The 27212-nt window shown below is 56.0% G+C and overlaps 1 protein-coding gene across 5 annotated transcripts in view; it reads left to right on the top strand.

Moving 5' to 3' along the window:
* HSPG2 (heparan sulfate proteoglycan 2) overlaps nt 1-27212 on the top strand; it is a 108013-nt gene that overhangs the window by 15054 nt on the left and 65747 nt on the right. For all 5 annotated transcript variants that reach the window (XM_061148122.1, XM_061148120.1, XM_061148119.1 and 2 more), the window contains exons 2-3: nt 21073-21208; nt 22808-22852. In XM_061148122.1, coding sequence (XP_061004105.1) covers nt 21073-21208; nt 22808-22852 — 181 coding nt within the window. The remainder of the gene's footprint in view (nt 1-21072; nt 21209-22807; nt 22853-27212) is intronic.

Here is a 27212-nt window from a genome sequence, read left to right as displayed (position 1 = left end):
AATTAATGGTCATTGGTTGTGCTGGGTCTTCAGGGCTGTGCGGCTATTCTCTAGTTGCAGCGAGCGCAGACTGCTCTCTAGTTGTGTGCACGGGCTTCTCATTGCAGCGGCTTCTCTTATTGTGGCGCGCAGGCTCTAGAGCATGGGCTCAGTAGATGTGGCACATGGGTTTAGTTGCTTCATGGCATGTGGGATCTTCCCGGACCAGGGGTGGAACCCGTGGTTGGCAGGCAGGTTCTTAACCACTGGACCACCAGGGAAGCACAATTTATCAATTACCATGTGCCGCTTGCTGGGCTAAGCACGCGACTTGCATTACTCTGTTGTCTGTGTGATTTCGCTTTCAGTTTCCTCTATAAAATAGGGAGAGTGATATTGATAGTATTACCTATCTCATGGGGTTGTTAAGAGGAAAATATTTGTCAAGTGTCTGGCGCATAGTATTTGTCAAATAAGTGTAATAATTACAAATACGCCCCCAAAGATGGGCACTATCGTTGCCCCCACTTTACAGTTGTACAAATTGAGATCCAGAGCAAGAAAGGGACTTGCCTGTCGGGATCACAGATTAGGGCAGAGCCCTAAGAAACTGAGTCCCCAGAATTCTAAACCACTATGCTGTTGCTGTTTAGTTGCTAAGTTGTATCCAACTCTTTGTGACCCCATGGACTGTAGCCCTCCAGGCTCCTCTGTCCATGGGACTTCCCAGGCAAGAATACTGGAGTGGGTAGTCATTTCCATCTCCAGGGGATCTTCCTGACCCAGGGATCAAACCCGGGTCTTCTGCATCGGCAGGTAGATTCTTTACTGTCTGAGCCACGAGGGGAGCCTAAGCCACTTATTCCGGAGAAGGCAATGGCACCCCACTCCAGTACTCTTGCCTGGAGAATCCCAGGGACGGGGGAGCCTGGTAGGCTGCAGTCCATGGGGTCGCTAAGGGTCGGACACAACTAAGCGACTTCACATTCACTTTTCACTTTCATGCCTTGGAGAAGGAAATGGCAACCCACTCCAGTGTTCTTGCCTGGAGAATCCCAGGGACAGTGGAGCCTTGTGGGCTGCCGTCTATGGGGTCGCACAGAGTCGGACACGACTGAAGTGACTTAGCAGCAGCAGCAGCGGCAAGTCACTTATTCAATTCAATTTAGTAAATATTGTTTATTATCCACTAGCTTCTGCTTGGTATTGGGAAGTGTCTAAGGGTTAAATATCTATATATATAGTTGATCATATATAAATATGATGGAAAAAATTCAACCTGGTGTTTATCCCCAAAGAACTTTGGTTCTAACAAGAGAGTAGAACCCTTTACTCAAGTGCCTATAATTAAGACCAAATCTCTAGCCCTCTAAGAGGTTAGAAATTAAGTCCTACAGATGTGTGGGGGAGAAAGATGTCTTTGTGGGGGGTCCAGGAAGACTTCAGAGTGGAGGTGGTAGTTAAGCCAGGCCTTGAAGGAAGGCTGAGCAGCTTAGATGGGGAGACACAGGAACAGCATTCTGAGAGGGGGAACGGCATACACAGAGGTTCAGAGGCAGGGCGTGAGAGTGCCGTCCAGGTCTCGGGAGCCTCGGGGGGCTGCCCGGGGTCTGGGGCGACGAGGCGGGAAGGCCAAGCCCAGCTGCCTGTCACTGAAGAGTCCCAGCATTCTCAAAGACTTGGCTCCTCAGCCACCGAGGATATTCCATCGTCATTCTTCCTTTTCTTTATGTCGAGAAATCAAAGACTTTTATAAATGGCTCGTCTGGTCAGTGTGTGATAACCAATGTAGCTGACAGAATTCGGGCCAAAAGCAAGAGATTGATGTCTTGATTAACTGGGCAGCCTTATCGCCCACGCACATATGATTTCCGTTAGTCTGTGCCGGGGTTGACAATGACCCCGGGTGGGAGCACAATGGAGGGGCCAGGCCTGGGTTCTGATTTCTTCTGTGCAGCTTACCCGCTGTATGGTTTTAGGCAAGCCTCAGTCTCCTCCTGTGTCGGAAGAAAACCACCCTCCCTCCAGGCTTGGTTTAAGGATTGGTGATGTTGTTTAAATCTGTACTGCCCGATTTGGTGATCGCCAGGCACATGTAATTGTTTAAATTTAAGATTTTTAAAAATGTGTGTATTTATTTGGCTGTGTCGAATCTTTGTTGTGGCACACGAGATCTCCGTTGCGTCATGCGGGATCTTTCATTGTAGCACGTGGACTCTCTAGTTGTGGCTTGTGGGCATAGCTCCGTGACAGGTGTGACCTTAGTTCCCTGACTAGGGATCAAACCTGCGTCCCCTGCATTACAAGGCAGATTCTTAACCACTGGACCACTCAGGAAGTCCCTAAATTTCAGTTCAGTTCACTCAGTCGTGTCCGACTCTTTGTGACCCCATGGACCACAGCACGCCGGGCTTCCCTATCCATCTCCAACTCCCGGAGCTTACTCAAACTCACGTCCATCAAGTCAGTGATGCCATCTGACCACCTCATCCTCTGTTGTCCCCTTCAATATTTCCCAGCATCAGGGTCTTTTCTAATGAGTCAGTTCTTCGCATCAGGTGGCCAAATTTAGGTGGCCCTAAATTTAAGACTTAATTAAAGCAAATCAAAGTTTCTCAGTGACACCAGTACATTCCAGGTACTCGCTTGTGGCAGGAAGGAATCACGGTTGCCACTTTGGAAGCCCCAGTTAGTGGAGACCTGGGAGACCCCTGGGGCCCCTGATGGAGGCAGACAGGATTGCGCCTCTTGCCACGCTGCCATCTCCACCTTCTCCTTGGCACTGGGGAGGTCTCACCCTCCCTTGCCTGACTTTGCACGTCATGCTGGAAAGTTTGTGACTTGGCTCCATCCAGCCCACCCTTCCCCACTCAATTTCCCACCCACTCCCCTCTGCTTAGCTCCCTATTGAGCTGCTGGCCTCTGGCCCCTCCGTGTCCCGCCTCGGAGGTTCCCACTGCCCGTTGCTGGGGTGGGTGGGTGGGGGAAGGCCTCCCCTGGCAGTCCCCAGCTCCCAGTGGAGGTGCCGGCTGCCTGGGCCCCTCGAGCAGGGCGGAGATGATAGTTTGTTGTGACGGGGGCAGTGGGCAGCCTGCCCGCTCTAACGCGCCTGTATCTGGGCGCCAAGCATGCTGTTTGCACTTGGCCGGGCCTCAGGGTCTGGCCTGGTGCCCGCGAGGGCTGGCCTGCTTTGGCACCCCCGGTTACCAAGGCCCGTCCTGGGCCTCCGCCTGGTCTGGAGCACCGGGAGCTCTTCATGGGCTGGGTCCTGGGGGCTGAGTGGGGACAAGGCCGGGCAGGCATAGGCAGGGGGCACACTCTGGTGGAGGGTCTCTCTGGGCGGGCCAGGCCTGTACGCAGCATTCACACCTGTGGGGAGGAGCTTTGGATCAGAGGTGCCAGGAAAGCTCGGAGTCACCTCCCAGCATCGTCCGCTCCCCCCGCCCTACTTCTGCCCCCTCCCTCATCAGCTGGGAGGTGGACGAACAGGCAACAGGCATCGCTGGTCCATGAGTGCTGCAGACAGGGGGGCCCCCTGGCAGGAGGTGAAACCTGTCTGAGATCCACGGCCAGTCTGGAGGTATCCCGTCTTCGACTGAGCAGCGTGCATTCTTTTCTCCCGCTCTGTCCCTCCCCATGGAGCTGCGAGGGCAGTAACCCCTGGCCCCTTTGCTGAGAAGGAGGCTTGGAATTCTAGTTCTGCCGCTTACTCCCCTTGTGATCCTGGCACGCCTCTTTGAGCCTCCTGTTCCTCCTCTGGGGAATGGGGATAATCATACCTCACTCTCAGGGCAATCATGAGGATTAGATAACTGGCCTCCTGAATGTTTCCAGAACATTCGAAGGGGACTTGACAGCTGCTGTTCCCTTTGCTCAGAGAGCTCTCCTTCCATGCACACGGGCACCAGCTCCCTTCACACATCCGTGCCGCCTTCTCCGATGACCTGTGCAGAATAGCAGCCTCCACCCAGCCGCTCCCTGGCCCCGTCCCCCTGCTATAGTTTCCCTTCCAGCACTTCCAGTGTTTAACGAGTGCTCGTTTATGATGCGGCTGCTCCATGAGGGCAGAGAACATGCTTGGCTCATGGTACGTGCTCTCAGGACAATTTTTGGTTATCTTGCCTTCTTCTTCCTTCCTGGCACCTGATGGCCCCTCTTCGTTGGGCCTTTGCTGGTGCCAGGCCCTCCTTGTGCTGAGTATCGCAGCTGAGCCCCGAGAAAATCACAGGGCTCCCACCACGGCCTTGTCACCTCCGTATCAGAGATGAGGGGCGAGAGGCGCTGCAGCCAGTTACCCAAAGCCTCCCAGCTGGCACGTAGCAGAGCAGGGCCTCCGGCCAGGTTAACCCTAACCCAGAGCTCATGTTGTGCCATCTCCTATGTTGGGTTAACAAGATCGGCGCCTTCGTCTAAGCTTGGGGCTCAGGATCCATGTTTGACAGGATCGAATGGATCAGGTTTAGGGATGGCTCTCAATGTTTTGGGGGTCCCCTGTCCAGCCCTTTCTTCTCCTCCTGTGATTGGTCAGTTAAAACTGCCCCAGAATGACAGGTGCCCTTTGTCTGGGGAGCCCTGGAGCCCAAGCCGAGGCCCCAGGGGCGGGGCTGGGAGCAGAGTGGGCCAGGTCCTGGCTGTCTCTGGCTGTCCGAGGGCTGGTGGACAGGATGTTCCCCCCGCCCCGGGCAGCCAACATTCCTGGTCGGAGGTGGCAGGCAGCGGGAGATTTATCATTTCCGGTAACCCGGTAACCCAAGTCCCTGGGAGGTGAATTCTCCCCGCCAAGGACACGCACCCGCTGGCTCGCCAGCCTGTCTTGCATTTCCTCTGCTGGGCCTGTCTGCCTGGGGGCTTGGGATGGGCCAGAGGGGCCAGTTCTCAGTTCCAGGGGTTGAGACGGGAGTCTCAGGCCTTGATCAGCCCATCACAAAGACCCTGCCTGTCACCGCCTTCCCAGAGTCCTCATCTGTGTGACCTGGACCCCAGCCTCGGGGAGGGGCATCATGGGTTGTGAAGGACCCCCGTGTTAGGAGCCAGGACGCCTGGGTCCTGAGTCTGCCTCAGCCATCACCTTGCCGGGAGAGTTCTTCCTCTCTTCTTCAAGGTGCCACATCCTCTCTGAGTTACCCGGCACTGCTCTCAGAACTCTATGGACATAGTCCAGCCGCTCCTTGTCACGATGCTGCCAAGGTGACGTCACCCAGCGGCTGTCCGGCACAGGTGGGGTGAGCTCCAGCCTCTCCAGCACTGGCGGGGCCTCCTTGATGGTCTTACTTTCCCTCTCTGGGCCTCGGTTTCCCCTTCTGATCAGTAAGCCTGTTGGGCTAGGTGATCCCTGACAGCCCAGGACCCAGGGCTCTGCTGGAGCCTTTTGTAGGTAGGTTTCCTTGAGCCCTTCCCTCGTGGCTCAGATGGGAAAGAGTCTGCCTTCTGTGCAGTGGACCTGGGTTTGACCCCTAGGTCAAGAAGATCCCCTGGAGAAGGAAATGGCAACCCACTCCAGTATTCTTGCCTGGAGAATCCCTTGGACAGAGGAGCCTGGCGGGCTACAGTCCATTGGGTCACAAAAAGTCGGACACGACTGAGCCGCTTCTTTCTACTTTCTTCTTCCTTGAGCCCTGCCTCGCCTGTGAGGGAGCAGAACCGAAGTTATTCTCGCTGGGGTTCTGAGGCGCTTACTCTCTTGGCCTGTAAGGTCTTGGATGGGCAGGAGTAGGGAGGGGCAGAAAGGCAAGAAGTGACACTTAGTACCTGCTTCAATGCCTGACTCTGGACTTTAAGCTCTAGGGTTGTCCTGCCGAATCTTCGCAGCAGCCTTGTGAGGTAGCCCTTTTTATTCCTGTTTTACAGATGAGGCATCAGAAGCTCAGAGAGGTCAAGTGACTTGCTCGGGGCTGCACAGATAGGAAGTCGCCAGGCTAAGGGTCTCCAGTCATCTCTAAGTGGTGTGAGGTGGCCTATGGCCAGCACATATTTCCTAGGATAGCTTCGATTTATGAATCGAATAATACAAAAATAGTCTTGCCAGGGACTTCCCTGGCAGTCCAGTGGTTAAGACTCCAAGCTTCCACCACAGGTGATGTGGGTTCACCCCATGGCTGGGGAACTGAGATCCTACATGATGTGCAGGGGGGGCCAAAAAAAAAAAAGTTAGTCTTTCTGAAACACCATGAACATGTCCTAGAATTTGAAAGTCAAACTACATCTCCCAGGCTGCCTTTGACTCCCGGAAGTGGCCTAAGAATCCTTTGCTAAAATGTGCTCCCTGTTTGCTTCGGAAAATATGGTCAGTGGTAATTATGGGTGTGCAGGAGTTCAGAGGAATAAGAACCACGTGGGCTGCAGCAGGCTGGAAGGGCTTGGCACTAAGCTGACGGGGGAGCTGAGGGGGCTGAGAGGGGCGTGGGGTGCTGCCGGCCAAGGCTGAGCTCACAGGCTCCAAGAAGGCTCCCCGAAGGGCCTGCAGCCCCAGCCAGTTGCCAAGAAAACCACGAGACCTCTCCTCGGACCCCCTTCCTAGCCAGCCCCTCCCATCCCCGGCCCGCCAGGGTCTCTGGGGCAGCCCCGGCTCCAGGCAAGACTTGTTCAACCCACAGACCTTTGCTCCAGCCCCTCCACCCTCAGCCCAGCCTTCCCCTGGCAACTGGGGAAAGGGCTACGGGGTGGGGCAGCCAGGCCTGCGTCCTGGCCAGTAGGGCCAGTGGGGGCCAGGCACCCTGGGATTCGCGCCGTTGGCTGCAGGAGAACTGAGATGACCCCAGCCAGCCGGCTCCCACCCCTCCTGCTTGCGGGGCCCTTGGCCCCGAGGCCCCAGCAGCTGTCAGCAGGCAAGGGTGACAGAGGAGGGCCAGAGGTGACCTCTCAGCCTGTCCCTCTCTCCCTGCTGGGCCAGGCCCAGAACTCTTACCAGCTGTTGTCAGCAGCTGCCGAGCTTTGTTCCAGAGCCAGTACTGGGCACCCCGACCCTCTCCAGGACATCTTCCCACCGTTGTCCATAGCTGATGAACCTGGGGAGGGGCTGACCGGGGGGACGCGGTCACTTCCCTGAATTTCTTTGATTTCACCAGCGACCCAAAGGAGTCAAAATAAATGCTCCTATTTTCATGGAAAAGAAAACAATCCCAGAGAGGCCAAGGGACTTGCTCGAAGCCACACAGCTGCAGTCAGCCTCCTGGCTCCCAGCTCAGTGCTCACTTCGCTGCCTTTTGGAGTTGGCGGGCGGGGGGGGTGAGGGGGGTGGTGTTTTTGTGAAGGATGATAGAGACCTCAGGGTTCCTGGGCTTGATTCCCAACTTGGCTGCTTCATAATTTTAGGACCCCAGGCCAGCTCGTGAACCACTTGGAGTGGAACTCGCATTTTCTTGCTTGTAAAACAATAATAGTACCTACTGCTTGGGAGTGTTTGGCAGATTAAATGAGATAATCAATGTAAAGTACTTAGCATAAGGCCTGGCATGGGCCAAGTGCCCAAAATGAGATCTGGCAGTATTATCACCAAAGAGTATTAGCCACCTGTGTACTCAGCACTGTGGGTGGTTCTGTCGGGGTTCCAGACACATTCCACAAATATTTATACCAGCCAATAAGTATTTATTTGGCACCTACTGTGTGCCAGGTGCTAGGAAAAAAAGAGCAGTGACAAAGCAGAAAAGATTCCCGCCCTGCTTACCTTCTCCCCCACATGGTAGGTGGGAAGACACAACTTCCTTTCAACCACAGAAGCCTCCAGGTACTTTTACACGTACTGGTGGTATTATCCACGTTCTGCAGACGAGAAAACTGCAAAAGTGCAAAAAGGGCAGACTGAGAAGATCAGTGGCTGACCAGAGGCCAAGAACCAGCCCCTCCAAGGGGCTTAGGCAGTGGCCCCCGAGGGCTTCCTGGAGGAGGAGGCACTTGTAGGGCATCCCTTGGGGTCTGAAGGCCTGGCCGAAGAGGTTGGGACCCAGCCACCACAGTCTGAGCAGCAACAATTTCAGGAAGGTCTTGCGGAGGTCACGGCCTCCTGTTCCCCAGGAATGAGGCCCAGCCAGAGCTGTAAAAATACCCCCATGCAGCCCAGAATAGCCCCTATTGTCTTGGCCTGCACCTGGGGGAGTCCAGGAGACTCCTGAAGGGAGGCTGGTCTTGGAGGTGGGGGAGCAGGAGGAGGTCTTCGAGCACTTCCCTATATGGTGCGGGTAGTGTTTCTGCAAAGACTTTTCCACTGGCTCCTGCGGGAAGGCCTGCCTTGTGGAAAGGGTGGGGCAGCTGCCTGGACTCTTGCGTGAGCAACGTGCCGCGAAGTGGGGAGCCTGGTGGGTGGGGGACTCCCGGAGAGGGCCGGGTGCCCAAGTGGAGGTGCTCCTTCGTGCCCCAGGGATATGTGTGCTTTGGCCCATGGGGGCCCTCCGCCATGGGCGGGCCTAGCCAGGTCCCCTGTCCCGGGCCTCCTGGCACCCTCCCCTGCTCTGGCTATTTCGGGCACTGGCTGTGTTCAGGGATGGGGAGGGATGGGTAATCCTGCCCAGACTGAGGATGCTGGGGGCACTCCCTGGACCTCCGTTCCAGGCTCTCGCATCTTTGATCACTGGAGCCTCTGCCCCTGGCCTCAGCCTCAAAGGGTCAGTGGACTTGGGTGGGATGCTGGTCCCACTGTCAAGGGCAAAGAAGGGTGCCAGATAACAGTTAAACCTTTACCCTCGGGAAATTCATGGTCTCAGTATCTGGAATAGTCATGCTTTTTCTAAGCAACAGGTTTGTTTTCCCCTCCTGGGGCGCAGAATCCAAGGACTGGTCAGATTTCCTTCTTCCCACTGGCCGCTGGAAAGCTTAGAACCAAATCTGTTGTTACTTTCCCAGACGTCCAGAAATGAGCACATGCTTTCTCCCTCTTCACTCACTCCCTTCCGGGCCCTGTCTGCTGCACCCAGGTTTTTCTTATGCATGTTGAGTTGACTTTTCTCTTGTTTACATCTTTGTAAGCTGCTTCCAGTCTTTCTGGAACAGGGTGGTGGGGGAGGTGTAAACAGATAAACGATGATAATGAAGATGGTAACCCTTTGCGGGTCAGTTCCCTGACGTCTGCGCCTTCTGACTGGTTCTGACTTTGTGATTGCCTGCGCGAGCCCCGCCCTCTGTGCTGGGGGGAGTCACAGTCCAGAATTTTAGAAATCCTAACATTTCAGGATCTCGATGTCATAAAATGACAAAGCCAGAAGGAACGTTTGGGATCATCTAAGCTGAAAACTTTTAAACTTATTATGAAGCAGTGACACCCTTGTTTCAGTCAGAATAATAGTGATGTGCCGCACGCCAAGTCGCTTCAGTCGCGTCCGACTCTGCGACCCCATGGACGGCAGCCCGCCAGGCTCCTATGTCCATGGGGAGTCTCCAGGCAAGAATACTGGAGTGGGTTGCCACGGTGCGGGTTCGATCCCTGGGTTGGGAAGACCCCCTGGAGAAGGAAATGGCAACCCACTCCAATATTCTTGCTTGGGAAATCCCATGGGCAGAGGAGCCTAGCAGTCTACTGTCCATGGGGTCGAAAAGAGTTGGACACGACTGAGTGACTAAGCACCTAGCACCTCCTGGGCAAAATAATAGAATTTTGATTAAATACTCTTCTATTTTTATAAATTTTATAAAATTTGTTGTTATTTTATTTATTTATTTATTTATTTTTTGTTATTTTATAAATAACAAACACAGAGCCTTCACCATGGGCTAGTACCTACCGTATGTAGCATTTTGCATTTTTATTTAATTTTTGCAACAACCTTATGGAGGTAGATACTCAATATAAATGATCATACCCATTTTACAGAGGAGGAAACAGAGGCCCAGAGAAGTGAAGTGACTTGCTTACAGCTAATCAGGGACTGCCCCAGACATATTATGTAGGAGGTCAGAATATAAAAAATGGGAAAAGGTGGATTTGTTATGTATTGAGGTGAGTATTGTCCCTGTCCCCCATCACTGCCTCACCCAGTCTCTAAAGGGGCCCCCGAGTCTGCTGAGGACAGACTGGAAAACTGGCGATCTAGGGCTTGCTGCATCATTTGAGAAGGGAGCCTGGGGCCCAGAAAGGGAAGGGGCTTGCCCGAAACAGTGGGGTGAGCTGGAAATCCATTCTGCATCCCTCTCAGCCTGCCTGCCACCTGGAGGACCGCCAGCCCCTCCAACCTCCCCTTGCCCCCAGCAATCCCCCAACCCCATCTCTGCACCCAGTGGCTGGGCCCTCCCTTGAACGCTCAGTTCCCTTTATCTCTGGGCGTAGGAACCTGGAACCTTCTCCTCCGTCCTAGGCCGCTGGCCGTGATCAGGTGGGCCACCCTCCTGGTCCCCTCTGAGGGATTTGTCCTCTGAGAGGGCGGCTGATGGCCGGGGCAGGCAAGGGCAGCTCCTGTTTGGGTTATCTTGTATCCTCCAGCCCCCAGCCAGCGGTCACCTCTGCGCTTCCTTTGTTGGCACATCTTGTGGGGCCTTGGGGCTTCTCTGTCTTCAGGAACCCCCTTCTTGAAGCCCCTGTGGTGTCTTATAGCTTACATCTGAAGCCTCCCTTGGGCAGAGCTAGTTGGCAGCTAAGCTGAGGGAAAGGTGAATGTTTGGGCTGGATATTCCCAAAGGGAGTTCTGTGATAGTCCCATCAGGTCTGCATGAGAAAGGGTTCCAAATTAAGCAAGTTTGAGCAACACTCAATAGTTGTTCCCCTCCCCCCTTTCCTCATTGTGGTGTTTGGGACGTTTAGGACTTTAGGAACCAGTTAAGGTTTGTGCAGCCAGCTTTTCCCAGAGGTCTTTGTCTGCACGACCTTCCCCCGTAGCTATTCCTGTCCAGAATTACTGTGCACTGGGATGGACGTTAGTCATAAGGAGAGGGCCTGGGGTCCTTCAGAAGGAAGGGGCCCTTCCTCTTGCTTCCAGCTCTCTTGCCCACAGGCCTGTCTTCAACCCTGGGCTCGGCCCTGCCTGCCCGCCCCCCATCCCCCAACATGTTCCCCCTTCCAGGAAACAGATGAGGAAAGCCCTAGGGGTGGGGGGAGCCGGCCTTTCTGGCTGCAGCTGTTGGGCTCCCGTTCCAGCCTGTTTTTTCCTGTTGCCGATGCCCACGGGAGCAAGCAGGAATGGAGTCACTGTGGCCTGGCTCCCTGGCTGCCTTGCGCAAGGCCCTGCTGTGGGCCTGCTTCCCTCTGAGACCCCCCACCCATTCCCTGGGATGCTGGTCTGGGCAACGGGCAGGTCTCTCACCCGTGACCATGGGCAGCTTCTTGTTCCCCCAGAGATGGGCCTCCTGGCTGGAAAGCTCCAGGCATCAGAGAGAGCTGGAGGAGGGCTTAGGTAGAACAGGGTTCTCACTCTGGAACCAGGGACCTGCCTTCAAAGTCTTGGCTCTTCCAACTCTATGGCCATGGGCAAGTCACCTTTCTGAGACTGTCTCTTGATTTGTAAATCGTATTCATGCATTAATTTAACAGAATTATTGAGCATCTATTGTATGCCAGGTACTTTTAGGGACTGGGAATTCAGCAGTGAGTAAAATGGACAGAGTCCCTGCCTTTGTGGAGCTGATTGATTTTCCACTGGGAGAGACAGATGGTAAACATGTAAATGTATGTACAGTTGAGGTGGTGAGGTGCTCTGAAGCAAGGTAAAGAAAGTGACGGCCAACTATGATGGATTCTGGACCTGGGGTATAGGCAGGGTGGGTCTCTCTAAAGGTGACATTTGAGCAAAAACCAGAGGAAGAGGAGAGTGTACACCCGAGGATGGCATCCCAGGCAGGGGACATAGCAAATGCAAAGGCCCTGAGGTAGGAGGGTGCTTGGTGTGTCTGTGTCTGAGAACTGTTGAGACAAATGCAGCAGAGAGTGGGGAGGACCCAGTAAGAGTTGAGATGCAGAGATGTGTGTAAGTATACATGTGTGTGTAGGTAGGTCACACAGGACCTGGTTGGCCATAATCAGGGCTTTTTCACCCCCCCTAATTCTTGGGCTTCCCTGGTGACTTAGATGGTAAAGAATCTGCCCCGAGTGCAGAAGACCCAGGTTTGATCCTTTGGTTGAGACCATCCCTTGGAGAAGCAAGTGCAACCCTCTCCAGTATTCTTGCCTGGGAAATCCCAAGGACAGAGGAGTCTGGTGGGCTACACAGTCTACGGAGTTGCGAAGAGTCAAACACAACTGAGTGACTAACAGTTTCACTTTCACTTTTGATGAGTTGAGAGCCGTGGAAAGGCCCAACCTCATTGGTTCAGGTTCATCGTTTATTAGTGGCATCTCATTTCATCAAAAATACGTGCAGCACTTCCCCCATGCTTCCATAGTTCTGGAACTGTGCTATGAACTTCATTCATGAAGTCCGTGGGTCGTGACCCCGGAAGGCATGGGCACTTGGTGTGGCTTTGGAGGCCCACAGATGCCCCAGTGTTCCATGGCAGCAGGGCCACCCAGGAGCCAGGGAATCTGAGGCCCGAGCCGGGCCGTGGGCAGCAGGCAGGCACGTGGACACCACAGGCGCTGCTGGCAGCAACAGAAGCTTGGTGGATGACATTCAGCCCCTGGGGACCTTCTTGCTGGGCCACCCAGCCCGGAAACTGCTCCCGCTTGGCCACGCCCTCCGCTCTGGCCCCATCTGCCACTCGGTGAGGCAGGGACATTTCCTGGCTCCCTCCCGTAAGTGACGGGGAGCGCGCTCAGCACCAGGAGGAAAGCGGACTCAGGGTGTAGGAGCAGGAGGAGAGAGTGGGGGCCGGGGGGACCGGGAGAATTAGGCTCTGTGAGCTGCCCCGTAACGGCGGCACACGTACAGGCACCGCTCTTTAAGTGGAAAAGCCCATTCTCAGGCTGGTCCCTCAGATCCTCTGCCACCTGGCTCACCATGTCCCACTGCCCCAGACTTCTTCCCGGCCCCCAGCCCACCTTTCTTCCGCCTGGTGCACGCTCACTGTCCCTTCTCCATCCTGCTTAGGCGCGATCACCTTAAATCCAGCTGAACTGCCATTTCCCCTGGGGAACCCTCCCCAGTCTCCCCCCCACCTCCCTGCCCCAGCTTCCCCCCATCCGCCGCCAGCCTTGCTATAAGTGGAGGGACCCTTCTCTGGGCTCTCCCCAGCCCCCTTCCTTCCTCTGCAGAGGTCCCCTCTCACTGTGTTGACATCACTCGGTTTGATGGTCTGTGTTCCACACAGCATCGTGACCATCTGCTTCCTCCTGTTATCCTCAGGGCCAGCGCCTAGGTGGTGCTCAGTAGGTAGAGGTCAGAGTGACTTGAATTGCACCTTAGGGGGCAGGTCTGATTGATGATTCTTGGTTGTTTTTTTTGAGCAGAGGAGGAAGCTGAGGCCACCCAGCTAGAAAGTGACCGAGGTGGCCTGGAGTCGGGGGTGCCCAGCCTCTGCGCCGCACCAGTCGCCTCTCTCTGAGACTCAGGCATAGTGTTCTTGTTCAGCTGTGGCAGCCTCAGGTCCTTTTCGGTGCCCGCCCCAGCTACTCTACAGGGGCCTTCAAGGCAGAGCCCAGGTCAGGTCCACTTGAAAAAGGGCCAGACAGATCCAGGGCCTTCGGCCACACTTCCCAAAGCAGGTCACCTCTCCTTCCGCTTGTGTCCCCCCAGCAGAGAACTGAGACCCTGAGGGATTGTCAACCAAGGGCAAGGTGTCCTAGGATGGGTTTCAGGGTATGAGACTCAGTCCCCTACTTCCCTCGGAGTGAGGTGTTAGCGCCTCGGTTTTACCAGGGGAGAAATATGAAACCCAACGATCATCCTGGCACATGCTAGCTGTGTCTTCTTGGGCAAGTCCTTGCTTTCTCTTTTTCACTTTTTTTTGGGATGTGGACCATTTTTAAAGTCTTTATTGAATTTGTTACAATATTGCTTCTGTTTTGTGTTTTGGCCTATATGACCACTAGGCATTTGGGATCTTAGCTTCCTGACCAGGGATCAAACCCTCACCCCGGCTCTGGAAGGTGGATCCTTTACCATTGGACCACCAGGGAAGTCCCCTCACTTTGTCTTTCTGAACTTTGCCTTCCTTTGTCAGATGGGCTAATTCCTAGCTCAGGCTTCTTGGGCAAGGTTGCTCATTCATTCATTGATTCACCATGCCACTCAATCACTAGGTATTAACTGAATACCTCCTCTGTGTTATCTGTTTTGAAGATGCACCAGTGATTGAGACATTCATTCACATTGACCTAGATGGTTGCCGTTTGCTAAAAGGGAAGGGTGTCAAAGAGCTTGTGCAAGGCAACATGGCGAGCTCAGGGCAGGGCTGGAATGAGAAGCCCCAGGCAGCAGCTTCCCACTCCCCCGGCCTCTGTTGAAAGCCCTGACCGGGTGGGGGCCCTGGCTGGAATGCTGCCTTGCTAGGTTCCGGGCCACCGTGGTACAGAGGGCAGGGGTCAGAGCGAGAGGCCTGCTGGCCGCCGTGCCTCTGAGCTAGCACAGGGGCCCCGCTTTCAAACTGGGTTTCTGTTGCCTGAGCTGTGTGACTTTGGGTAAGTGACTTCACCTCTCTGAGTCTCTTTCCTTATTGCAGTGGGGAAGTCCCGAATATCTTGCTTATGAGGCTGTGGGTTTGTGTGCAATAAGCCTTGTATAGGCCTCCCCTCAGCTCCTGCACAGGAAGGCCCTTGATGAGCGGAGGAAAGCATTCTCCTCGCTTGGCACATCGGTGTTCTTCCTGGCCACCTGGCTGGCGAACGTCCTGCTGCCCTGGGAGCCCGAGTGTGGGAAGCTGGCAGGGCTCCCGCGTGGCACGGGCGGTGCAGGCATGCCTGAGGAGGCTGCGGCCACCTCCTTTCCGGCCCGGCGCCCCTCTCAGCCTGCCAGGGGATTAAAGGCCTTTTGGCCTTTGTGTCGGGCCCTCCCGCCCCTGGCAGTTTGCACAACAAACTGCTGCCCTGACAGATTCCTTCCCTTTTGCCGTCTGCTGCCCGGGGACAGGGTACCCAGTGGCCTGGGGGTGGGGCATGGCACCTTGGCCCCTGCGTCCGGGGCCAGGGTTGTAGCAGAGTGTTGGGGGGGGTGGGGGGTGCTTGCATGCTGGGGTTCTTGGGGAGCCCGCATCATGGCGGGGGGGAACTTGTCTGAGTTCGGGGCCCTTGCTGGAGATTCGGAGCGGCTTGGCTCGCCGTAGATGGGGGAGGGGGCAGAATCTGCGCTGGCAGAAGGCAGGTGGGCAGGCGGTGGCTCGTTTGCCCCCCCCCACCCCCCACCCCCCCCCCCACTGTCTCTGGATTTTGATGGAGTGAGCTCACTCCAGCCCAGATGCCTGGAGCCTTGCCCTAGGCGGCTGCAGGCTCCCTGAGGACTGCGGTGCTCAGACCTTCCTGCCCAGCTGGGGTTGCGGTGGGGGAGTGGAAGGCTCAGCCCCAGGCCTGGACCACGGAGAGAGTGGGTGGGAGGTGGGCTGGCTGCCCAAGACCTGTGAAGAATGTCGCTGGAGAAGCCTGAAGTTCCCCCCCACCAGTCCTCCTAGAGTCAACCTCAGAACAGGCAGGCAACTTGAACCCTCAAAGCAAGCTTCCTGCTCAGCCAGGCTCTGCCCAGCTAGCCAGCCCAGGGCCTGGGCAGAGGAGCCAGACTCCTCCCTTCATCCCAGACCTGAAGGTGACCCTACGCCTGAGCCCACATCCCACACTCCCGTGCATCTCCGATCACCTCTCAGCTCTTCACCTCTACCCTGAACCTCCTGCATGATGCTAATTCTAATGCTTATTGAGCACTTACTGTATACCAGGCACCAGGCAGAGGGCCTTACCTGCTTGATCCCATTTACACAAATGATCCTCTCTGAGCCTCAGTTTCCTCATCTGCAAAATGGAAATAACAATTGTAAGTTCGCAGTCTCCTAATCAAGACCCATGAGGTCAGCCATGTTTTGGAATTCAGAAGTCTATGAACTCAAGAAAGGTAACAGAGTGATTCAGCTTGGGTGTGACATCCTCAGTAGAGTTTGGGGCATTACCCTATACTCAAACACATGAATATTGCTGCAGCAAAACCTGTGACTATTCACTCTACGTGGAGTGAATAAGCTATTCATAGCCTCATGTCGATTTAGGTCAGGACTTGACACCAAAAGAGCTTGCTATTAACTTATTAAAAAAGAAAAATAACCCCACTCGTGGGTTTCAGAACTTCTTGGATTATCACAGATGAGGGATAAGAGCCCTGTAATGCCAGCCACCGCTCCCCACCCCCCCCAACCTCACCCCCCACTGCCGAAACCTGGGTTGCTGTGAAGATTAACTGAGGTGGTACAGGCAGTGTTTAGGACAAGGCCTGACATCAAGAAAGCCCTCAGTGGACAATAACTGTTCTGACTGTCATCTCTTTACCGTCCCCCAGCTTCCTACCGCTTTGATTTTAGTAGCACCAGAAACTCTTCTTCTATACACGTGACCTCTGTGAGATCCTGTAATCCTCACTTAAAAACTCCTTTTTAAACCCCCCACAGCTTATATCCTCTATCTGTATCAGGACCTGCCCAGGCACCCCAAATCTCTGCCTTCGGTACCCCTCTGCCATGGCTTGACCTTTCACTCCCACACCCTTCCCAGACATCCTTGGCTCCCTCCCTTGGTTGGCATCTTCACCCAGGCCAGGAGAGGAAGGCCCAGCGTTTGTCCCCTGTCCCCCAGGGCCTTTGCGGGATTTGGACCTGGAGCTCCATGTGTGACCGCATCCTCACAGGAGGGCCTGCCTCTGGGGGTGGTTGTCCCCGCCATGTCCTCTGCCTGTTTGATGCACCGCCTGTCTGGTCTCACCCTGCCTGTGTTCGGGGAGTGCCTGGCCACTGGGGGATGCACCTTGCCCACACCTCCACCCCATGAAATTGTTCCCAACCCTCTAGAATAGTCCTTGGCCGGTATGAGTCAGGTGCGTGCCCCCATCCCCTCGCCTGCAGAGTCTGGAAAATCCCCCTCTCTGCTTGCCTCCTTCCTCTCTGCCCCAGCTCTGCCCTCTGGACCCCTCCTCTTGGGCCCCGCCATCCGGCTGCAATGCCCGCCCGTAGTGCTGGGTTCCTCTGGGAGGAAGAAGGGCTCCCTCCAGCCGGAGACAGGCTTGGGGGCAGGAAACCTGGGCTCTATTTCTGCCTGTGACCTTGGAGCTACTGGCGGCCCTCGCTGGGACCTTAAGTACCCACTGTATGTGTCCCGGCTGCTGCCGGCTCAGGCGTCCCTGGGAGCTGGTCCCATTGGGGATGGAGGCTGGCCAATCTCTTGGCTCTGCCCGCTGCTTCTGCCCTCACGGCCAGCCTGGAGGCCCAGTTCCAGCCCCACCTCCTTTCCTGGGGAGCAGGGGCTGGGGGTAGGGTGCTCCGAGGCCCTGGGTCTAAGCCTGCCAGCCCGTGGGGGCCATTCACACCCGCTCATCCCTCTCGGGGTCACTGTCAGGGTCAAGTGACACCGCAGCTAAGGAAATGCTCTGTAACTGTGAACTGCAGTGTGGCTGAGTGGTTCTGTGGGAGCGGCTCCTCAGTGACTTGGGTGGGTTCGCTCCCTCCCCAGCCTTGGCTGCAGAGGTGGTGTGGCACAGTGGTAAGGGCTTAGATGTTGGAGCCAGACCACCAGGGTTCAAATCCCAGCTCTGCCCACATTCCTGACTCTGCTTACATGTCCCCGTCTTTATGGTGGGGCTCCTTGACCCCTAACCTGGGTTAACACCTACAGCATCCTTAGAGTGCCTGGTGCGTAGGAAGTGCTCAATAAATGTTGGTTCTTTTTATTCCCCACGTAGACCCTGGACTTTCCAGGTCTGAATCCAAATTCCCTTCAATGATCAAGTCTCAGACTCTTTGGGTCTCTTTCTGGAAGCTACTTTCTGGTCTGGCGTCATCTCCCTTTCCAGATGTGAAATACAGCTGCTAAAACCTTTTGATCTAAAGCTTTTCGCAAGTGAAGTCTCTGCTCTTGCTGACTTGTCCCTCGCTGCAGGCCCTTATCTGACCCTAAAGCCTTAGACTGTGGGGTAGGGGCTGTAAGCGGGGGCAAGCTGGCATGTGACGAGCCCATTCCCCAGGTTCCCTGGGGTGGAGGGGGCTCCGGTCCAGGGCCCGACATGCTCTGGATTCTCCCCTCTCACTGCAGATGTGTGTTCCCAACATTTTTTCCAAGATGAATCTCATGTTGCTATTTCCTGTCCAGTCCCAAGCCCCAGTGGCCTCTCCCTCCCTGCAAAAAGCCCTGGACCTCGCTCACCACCAGGGTTTTCCTTTCCAGACAGTGGCCTAGTATCTATGGGGTGCCAGGAATCTCTGTGCCCCAGGTATGCCATCCACGGCCTTCTTTGCCTGGGGAGGGGGAGGGCTGGCCGTGACACAAAGAGAGCCCTCCCCAAGTGGGGAGGGTCCTGCCCCGCCAGCCTCCTCTGCCCAGAGTCAGTGCCCCTGCACCAGCCCTAGCCTCACACTCCCCTTAGATCCATCAGGGCCTGCGTAGGGCCCACCCAAGGGATAGGGAACATTGCTCTCCACCCCGAGCCAGGAGAGGAGGGAGAATCCCTGATGCTGGACCAGTCTTGTGGTTCTTAACCAGTGTCAGAATGCCTGAGCAGGCGTGACATTAACCCTCCCACCTGGGGTGGGGAGATGACTCGGTGTCTCTGAGGAAGAGCCCAGGAATCTATTTCTCACCAACTCCTGGGCGCTCTAAAGCGTATTCCTGGATGCAGACCTCATGGGCACGGCCCAGAAGTCCACTGGCCACCCAGGGCAGGAATGGGCACTTGACCAAAGGGAGAAGAAGGGGAGGAGGGATTTGCCCATGGATTGTGAGGGGAAGGGGCTTAAGGCCATAGCAGGGGATAGACGCGGTCAGTGCAGACCTTACACAAGGCTGGGTAGCGCTGACATAAAAAAGACCAAAGGAGGGAGATACACACAGACTGCCCGGGGCTGAGTGGTACCTTCAGAGCAAAGTCATGCTCAGGAAGCAGCTGGAATGAATAGGTGATGACACTTTTGTCCATTCGTTCAAGCGCTTATTGAACATGGGGTGCTGAGAAGGCAGAGATGAGCTCATCACAGTCCCTGCTTTCGAGGTGTTGTCATGCCAGTGCAGGTACAGCCCTTCCACTGTGAGCCCCGGACGGTCCAGAACCCAGCCTGGGGGCAGAGGAGTCAACTACTCCTCCCAGAAGAGAGTTTCTTTTGAGTCATCTTTATTGAGGTATAAATCCCATGCAATAAAACATACCCATTTTAAGTGTACAGTTCAGTAATGGGAATGAGATGTATCGATTATATACCCGGGGGACCGTTACTCCAAAAGGTTTTCGGTGTCCCTTCCCGGCCGGCCCCACCCCACCCCTGTCCCAGGCAACCACCCATCTTTCTGTCATCATAGGTTAGACTTATCCCCCGCCCCCGGAGTTTCGTAGAAGTGGAATCGTATAGTATGGCGTTTTCTCTGTCTGCCTTCTTTCGCTCAGCACAAAGTGTTTGAGATTCATCCCTGTTTCCAGGCCTGTGGGAATGTGTTCTGTTTTGTGACTGAGTAGTTAGAGGAGGTGGTGGTGTTTAGCTGAGTTTCAGAGGATGGATGGGAGTTAGCCAGATAAACAAAAGGAGGAACGGCATTCCAGCAGAGGGACCAGCGTGAGAAAAGGCCAGAGGCACTGGGGACGTGGTCGGTGCGAGGGAAAGGGACTGTCTGGTTTTTTCCTTCTCCTTGGGTGTCTCTCCTTGTCTAGCCAGTGAGAGCTGGGTTTGGTTTTTACAAGGGAGCCTATTTCCTTCTGGCCGGGCTGGGCTCCCCAGATAGGGCTGAGGCCAAGACACTCGTGCCAGGCCATCTGGAACTGCGCTCTTGTGCTTGGAGACACTGCGGTTCCTTAGGCTCTGCTTGGTTTGTTTTCCTCTCCATTATCTTGTAAAACTCCTTTGGAAACGCCTCAGTCTGGTCTAGGGGCTTCCCAGGTGGCCCAGTGGTAAAGAATCCACCTGCCAATGCAGGACATGCAGGTTCGATCCCTGGGTCAGGAAGATCCGCTGGAGAAGGGAATGGCTACCCACTCCAGTAGTCTTGCGTGGAAATTTCCATGCACAGAGAAGCCTGGCGGGCTATATAGTCCATGGGGTTGCAAAGGGTCGGACACAACTGAGAACTAAGCATGCACACACACACAATATTGTCTAAGGGGAAAGAGGCCTTCACTGCCCACACCCACCCCTGAGAATGGCAGGGGTCACAGCCGCGGGGGTCCCTCTGCGCCAGCCTTCGGGGTGCAGGGTCCGAGCCGCCCCCGTGTTGAACCGAGCTGCAGCTTGTGCTGGGCTCAGCGCCACCCGAGGTCACGTGGAGTTGACACCATGGTGACCTGCCCCCTTTCAGCCCAGCTGCTGGGCTCCACCCCCGCCCCTGGGTGCACAGATGAGCCGGTCAGTGTGGCCACGAGTGCCAGAGCTGATCTCCAACGTGGCCGGAATGTGTCCCCTGGGGCCTGGAGACTCGGAGGCCAGACTGAGGCAGACACAAGTGGCCAAGATGGCTGGGGCGGGGGCGGCGGGGGAGAGGCACTGTTGGAGACCGCAGCTTCAGTTGACTGCCCCTCCATCTCTGCTTCTGTCTCCCATTCGTGCTGGCCCTGACGCTCCGTCACTTGCCCACACCCCTCATCTGCACCGGCCCCGGTCACCCTCTACCTGCCTGTATCTCCCAGCCCACTAATTCGTGTCCTGGATATCCCCTGCCTTCTCCCGAGGGAAGAAGAGTGGTCACTTACCAAAGCGGCTTTAAGTGTATTGTTGGGTCTTCCCTGGTGGTCCAGTGGTTAGGACTCTGTGCATCCACTGCAGTGGGCTCGGGTTTGATCCCTGGTCGAGGAACTAAGATTCTGCAAGCCATGCAGTGTGGCCACAAAAGAAAGAAAAAAAAAAAGTATAAGTTTACTATTTGTTTATTTGAGGATTGATTCAATGGCTTATGAGATTTGGGGAAACTGAGTCAAAAACAGTGGTAGAGCCTCAGCCTGACTGTCTTTGCCAAACCATGTCTGACTTGACCACTGGAGGACCATGGGGTGGGACTCTGGGTCCCCCTTTGAGAAGAGGGGCCCCGGGCTTGGCAGGAATTGGAGAGTGTGACACAATTGTTTGTGTGGTGTCCCGCAGGTGACCCACGGGCTGAGGGCGTACGATGGCTTGTCCCTGCCGGAAGATGCAGAAACAGTCACAGCCGGCCGGGCTGGCTGGAGCTACTCAGACCTTTCTGATGACGAGGACTTCCTGGCTGATGAGGCCTCCGGAGGTGAGCAGGCTGTTCTGGTGGCCAGGAGTGGAGGGGGTCAGGGTGGAGTTTGGACGCTTCCCAGTGGTCCTGAGAGAGGCCCCAAGATACTTGCCCAAGGTGGCCCCTCTAGAGATGCACTAAGAAAGACAGGGAAGCACCCTAAGTGTCCGTCAGCAGAGGACTGGGTGATGATGACCTCTCTGATGGTACACACAGGCAGCTATTTAGCCATTAAAAAAAGAATGAAATTTTGTCCTTTGTGGCGACATGGATGGACGTGGAGGGCATTGTAAGTGGAATAAGTCGGGTGGAGAAAGCGATACTGCCTGATATCACTCATGTAGAGTCTAAAAAATACAACAAACCAGTGAATATAGCAAAAAAGAAACAGGCTCACAGGTGTAGAGAACCCACCAGTGGTTACCAGTGGGTGTGGGGAAAGGCGAGGGGCAGTATAAGGGTAGGAGAATAAAAGGTGCAAACTGTTAGATATAAAGCAATCTACAAGGATACAGTGTACCACATGAGATATGACCGATATCTTACAAGAGCTGTAAGTGGAGTATAACCTTTAAAACTTGTGAATTATAGGCATTCCCCAGCGGTTCAGTGGTTAGAACTTGGTGGTTTCACTGCCAGAACCTGGGTACAATCCCTGGTCAGGGAACTGAGATCTTGCAGCACACACCACAACCCACCCCCCCCCACAAAAAAATTGTGAATCACTATATTGTATACCAGTAAACTGTGTAATATAGTACAGCAACTATACTTCAATTTTTTTAAAAATTTAGGAAAAAAAGGAATGGGCTAAGAGCTGTGTGCATTCTGAGCCCTGGTCCCAGTAAGCCCAGGACCCTTCACTGACACCTGTGTGACCCCAGGCTGGCGGCTGCTTCCCCTCACAGCCCAGGATAAGCTGGACTTAAGGGGAAGGTGGTGGGCAGTGCACAGCAGAGGGTGATTATGGCCCCTGAAGCCCCGCTACTCCACTTCCTCCCGTCCTCACCTAGAGGCGGGTCTGACCTGGCCCCGCCCATTCCATCCAGCCTGGACCACACCCTCTCTGATGGAGGCTTTCCTAGTTTTTACAGGCGGCCCTCCCTAGGTGTGGAGAGGAGACAACAGCTGTGTTTTATTTCATGTCTACCCATTTTTGTTTCATGGCTACCCATTGCAGTATTCTTGGGCTTCCCCTGTGGCTCAGCTGGTAAAGAATCCGCCTGCAATGCGGGAGACCTGGCTCTGATCCCTGAGTTGGGAAGGTCCCCTGGAGGAGGGAAAGGCTCCCCACTCCAGTGTTCTGGCTTGGAGAATTCCATGGACTGTATAGTCCATGGGGTCACAAAGAGTCGGACAGGACTGAGCGACTTTCACTTTCACTTTTTATGCCGAGCCACATGGCCTGTGGGATCTCAGTTCCCCGCCCAGGGATCGAACCTGAGTTCCCTGCATTGGAAGAACCAGTCTTAACCCCTGAACGTCCAGGGAAGTCCCAACAGCTGTGTTTTCACGATCCTCCCCACCGTGTACTGGGTGCCCAGAGCCGCGCCTGACACCCGGTAGGTAGTCAGTGAAGATTAGTTGTTGCTGAAAAAGTCTTTCTTCTGCTTGTAGACGGTGTGGGCAGCGGCGACCTGGGCAGCGGGGACTTCCAGATGGGTAAGTATCTGGGGACAGCACACAGGCCCCCAGCCTGCCCCCTGGGGAATCCCAGCCGCAGAGGCTCCATCTCCTGGGCTGAGGGCCTTGAGGCCTCCTTGCACCTGCCATGGGGGCGGCCTCCTCCCCATCGAGTGACAGCTGTGTGCCTTGACTGGCCGGTCCCTACGAGGTTGGGGGTGTCCGGGTTCTCTGCCTGCCTGTGTTGGGAAATGCCCAGTTCCGATGGGACTGAGCGTCAGCCACTCAGCATTCAAAGCCAGGATCTCACCTCCCAGGGCAGCTCAGCCGTGGAGTCCTTCCCCAGGGCCTGCTTGGGGTGACTGATGCAGAGCGGGCAGGGAAGGGCAGACCGAGGCGCTCTGTGGCTCGGGCATCCTGATAGGCCAGGAGCTGGGCCCAGAAGGGAGCCTGCCTCATGTTGGGTCACCTGCTGGAAGGCCGGGGTTCCTGGGTTGGGGGGCAGGAGAGAGCAGGGGCGGGGGCAGGGTGAGCCAGAGGAGGCAGCGGGGAGGGCCCAAGGGCAGGAGCCTCTCCTATCGTGTGGGGCTCATCTACGGGAAGGTGTGGGGACGTAGGCCCTCCAGGCCCCAACGTTGGCTCCAGACCGTGCCCCTGGGGCAGGTCCAGGCAGCTGGGCTGAATCTTAGCCCGAGAGGCCGCAGATAAGTCTCCTTGACTCCCAGGGCCCGTGGGTCTGCTTCGGCCTTGCCCAAGGGCAGTTCCCTCCTTCCTCCGGTAAGCGAGGGCTGTCCTGACCATAAGCTGACCCACTCCCGGACCACAGAGCATCATCTGAGATGCCTCCTCCCTCTCCTCTTCCCTCAGGCAGGGTTGTGGCTCCCCTCGGCTTTGTCCCAGCCCTGTACTCCCCAAGCCCTGAATGCCAGTACCCACCCCGGACGGCCCCTGGCTCTGCCTCCCCCGGCCTTGGGAACCCGGCCCAGCTCCCCTCACCCCGTTGCTTCCCGTCTTGACAGCCTCTGTGTCTCTCCGGCTCTAATCCATCCTGCGACAGTCTGTCCACGTGTCTCTTCCACACCCTGCCTGCCCTGCCTTGGGCTTTGTCCTTCCCGCTGTCTGTGTCTGTCTCATCCGCACCTCGTCCCCTCTCCGGCTTTTCCTCCCTCTGTCTGTTGGACACGCCGTCTCCGCGTCCATGTCTCTGTCTTTCCCTCCCTCCATTGCGCCTTCGTCTCATCTTTTCTCTGCTTCTCCCCACCACGCTGTCTCTACGTCTCTGTATGGTCGTGTCTGCAACCCCATCTCTCTGTTTCATCTCTGTTTTCTGTCTCCATCTCTGTGTCTCTGTCACCTCCGCCTCTGTCTCTCCCATTGGTCTCTCCCCCTCCTTCTGTCTCTGCCCCTTCCTCACCTCTGTTGCTCCTCTCTGCCGGCCCTGGGGACCTCCCCTGCCCGGGGACCCCCTCCCACGGCCGGTGTGATGACCAGGAGTCTCCTCTGGCCGTGGGGAAGCGCTTCCCTTCTCCGCCCCGCCCACGTCTCTCCCATCTTGTCCACTCCCTCCTTTCTCCTGGGTCCTCTTCCCCACCGCCAGCCTGCCCTTTGTCCCACTGGAGACCCCATGCTCCCTCTAGTGTCTTGGGCCAGGCTCGCCCGCTGCGCCTGCCCCAGCGGGCCCCACCCGCTCCCCTGCTCCTTCCCCATCCGGGCTTAGCGGGCCGGGCCCCTGCTGTTCTCCCCTGGGGTGCCAGTGAGGCAGGGTGGGTACAACGAACCCCTTGGGGCAAAGGCCCTAGAATCTGGAGATGACTTGGATCCACCTCAGGCCTGGCCGATCCTGGGCCCACCCAGGGGACCCCAAAGGATTAGCCTGGCAGTTCGGAGCCCCAGGGTGCGGGGAGGAAATTCTGTTGAGCAGGGACTGGGTATGGACAGTAAGTGGGGTGGGCGGCTCCAGGCCCTGGGGGTGGTCCCCACCCCCGCCTGGGGTGCCAGGCCGCTCTGGGCCTCCTACCCCTCCAGACTGGAGCTGAGCCGTCCAGATGGGGTCAGATGAGGGCCAGCATGCAGACAGCTGGCCAGGGCAGGCCTCCCTGCCCCAGGAGAGCACTCCCGCCCCCGGCCACCCCGCAGCAGCCCCCTCGGCCTGGGTGGTCGGTTCCTGGAGCAGACGCAGCCTCACCTTGTGCCCAGGCCCTCCGCTACCTGCGCCAGGGAGGGCACTCACCCCGACCTTGCCCCTGGTCTGGGAGGAGGCGGGGGCGGGGGCAGGCTGGAGGGTCTGTGTCCTTCCCAGGCCCTGGGAGAAAGGGGCTTTTGTGGAGCCTGGCCCCCTCCCACCCCCATCCCCCCCCCCCCGGACAGCGGGCACATTCCTGGGCAGAGGCCTGGCCTCCTCAGCCCGCGCTGGGCCGTGGGGCGGAGGCCAGAGGCCGGGGTGGGGACTCTCAATGGGCCTCTGTGGCCGCTCACAAGAGGCCTCTGTGGCCAAGCTCACGGCCCTCACGCTCCAGCCCACGGGGCCCCGCCCGCCCGGCCCCCAGCAGCCCCGCCCAGCCCAGCCCCGTGGTCCAGTACTGCCCTCACGGGCACCCTCCCTTGCGGGCACCCCGGCCAGCCACTCTTGCTGTCACGTGGCTGCCATCCCCATTCCCTGGGGGCTTGCTCAGTGAGCTGCCAAGGTGGGGGGGGTGGTCCTGGCGCGGAGTTGGGGTGCGCACCCAGGGGCCTGAGAGACAGCATGAAGGGGCAGGAGGACGGGCCCAGCTCTGCTGCCCGCCTGCGGCTCATCTGTCACTCCTCTGGGCCCCCTTCTGCCTCAGGGGCTCCGCAGCTGCGGTTCCTCCCGCCTGGAATCCTCTTCTCCTGGCTGCCCCCCGGCACCTCGCTCTCTGCCTCTGAGCGTCCCCTGGGAGGGGAGGCCTTGCTGGCCGCCCCTGGAGAGGAGCAGCCCTACCCTACCCCAGCGCGCCTGCTCCCCCACCCTTGTTTCTCCCCCGCCCATGGTCCAGATATTCCTCGCCCATGTGTTTTATTTCCTTTCTTCTCCCCCTCAAAAGTGATCTCCGGGAGGACAGAAATCGTCGCTTATGAAGTTCACCGCTCTATCCCCTACCCCTAAAACATGCCTGGCTTATTCAGTTCAGTTCAGTTGCTCAGTCGTGTCCGACTCTTTGCAACCACATGGACTGCAGCACGCCAGGCTTCCCTGTCCATCACCAACTCCCAGAGCTTACTCAAACTCATGTCCATCGAGCCGGTGATGCCATCCAACCATCTCATCCTCTGTCGTCCCCTTCTCCTCCTGCCTTCAATCTTTCCCAGCATCAGAGTCTTTTCAAATAAGTCAACTCTTCACATCAGGTGGCCAAAGTATTGGCCTAGCTTATTAAAGACCTTCAATATAGATCTGATAAAGCCATGAATGCCTCTCTCAGATGGGAAGAAATAAAACCAAGTCCATTCCTTCGGTTTGTCTTAAAGACCAGAGAGAATCCAGCTAACCCTTGCTGCCCCTGGTGTGTGCCAGATGCTGTTAGAAGCATTTTCTATTCCTTATCTTATTTTATCCTCACAACAGCCCTCGTGGGTGGACACTACTCTTGTCCCTGTTTTATAGATGAGGAAACCGAGGCTCAGAGAGATTAAGTAACTTTCTTAAGGTTACAGGGCAGTTTTCAATTATTTTAATTATAAATGGCAGTTTTGCTCAGAGACTGAGCTTTTCAGCACTAAGCTATACGGCCTCTTCTAGAGTGATAGTTCAGATTATATCGCTTCTTCTATGTGCCAGACTCTCATCGAAGCACTGTGTGTGTCTGTGTATACACATGTATGCCTCATTTACAACTCGTATTTAAGACTTCTGTTATAAGATTTAATGTGCATTAAATATATATAGCAGTTGCTCAGTAAACAGTAGTTGTAAGTGTATGCTCACACCAATCTGCTGTGAATTTATTCAACCGTCACATATTAAGCACCTACGGTGTGCCCGGCACTGTGTAGGCACTGGGGGTACCAGGGTAAATGAGAGCTGAGGTTCCCCCCGTCACATTTATCGTCTAGCAGTAGAGAGAAAAGTGAGAGCATCTTTGATTCCCTAGTACTTGCTCCTTGCCCGGGGCTGCATCTTCATACACAGGGGAGTGACCTTCTAAGCATGCTATCATTTATTCCCCGCTGCAACCCGATGCAGTAAATGTAATCAACGTCTGCAAAAAGGAAACAGAAGTTCAGAGAGGTGAGGTCCGTGCCTGAGATGTGGCTGACCTCAGAACCCACAATCTCTATGACGGCGCTCTGTCGGCCCTGTGTAACCGCATAGGAGCTATACCACACTGGGGGTAGAAGGAACTCATGGGAGAAACCAAGAGGCTGGGGGACCCCGAAGGAG

The sequence above is a fragment of the Dama dama genome, chromosome 8, assembly GCF_033118175.1.
Source record: "Dama dama isolate Ldn47 chromosome 8, ASM3311817v1, whole genome shotgun sequence".
NCBI lineage: Eukaryota > Metazoa > Chordata > Mammalia > Artiodactyla > Cervidae > Dama > Dama dama.
The sequence above is the reverse complement of the archived record's forward strand: the minus strand, read 5'-3'. Positions and strand labels throughout refer to the sequence as shown.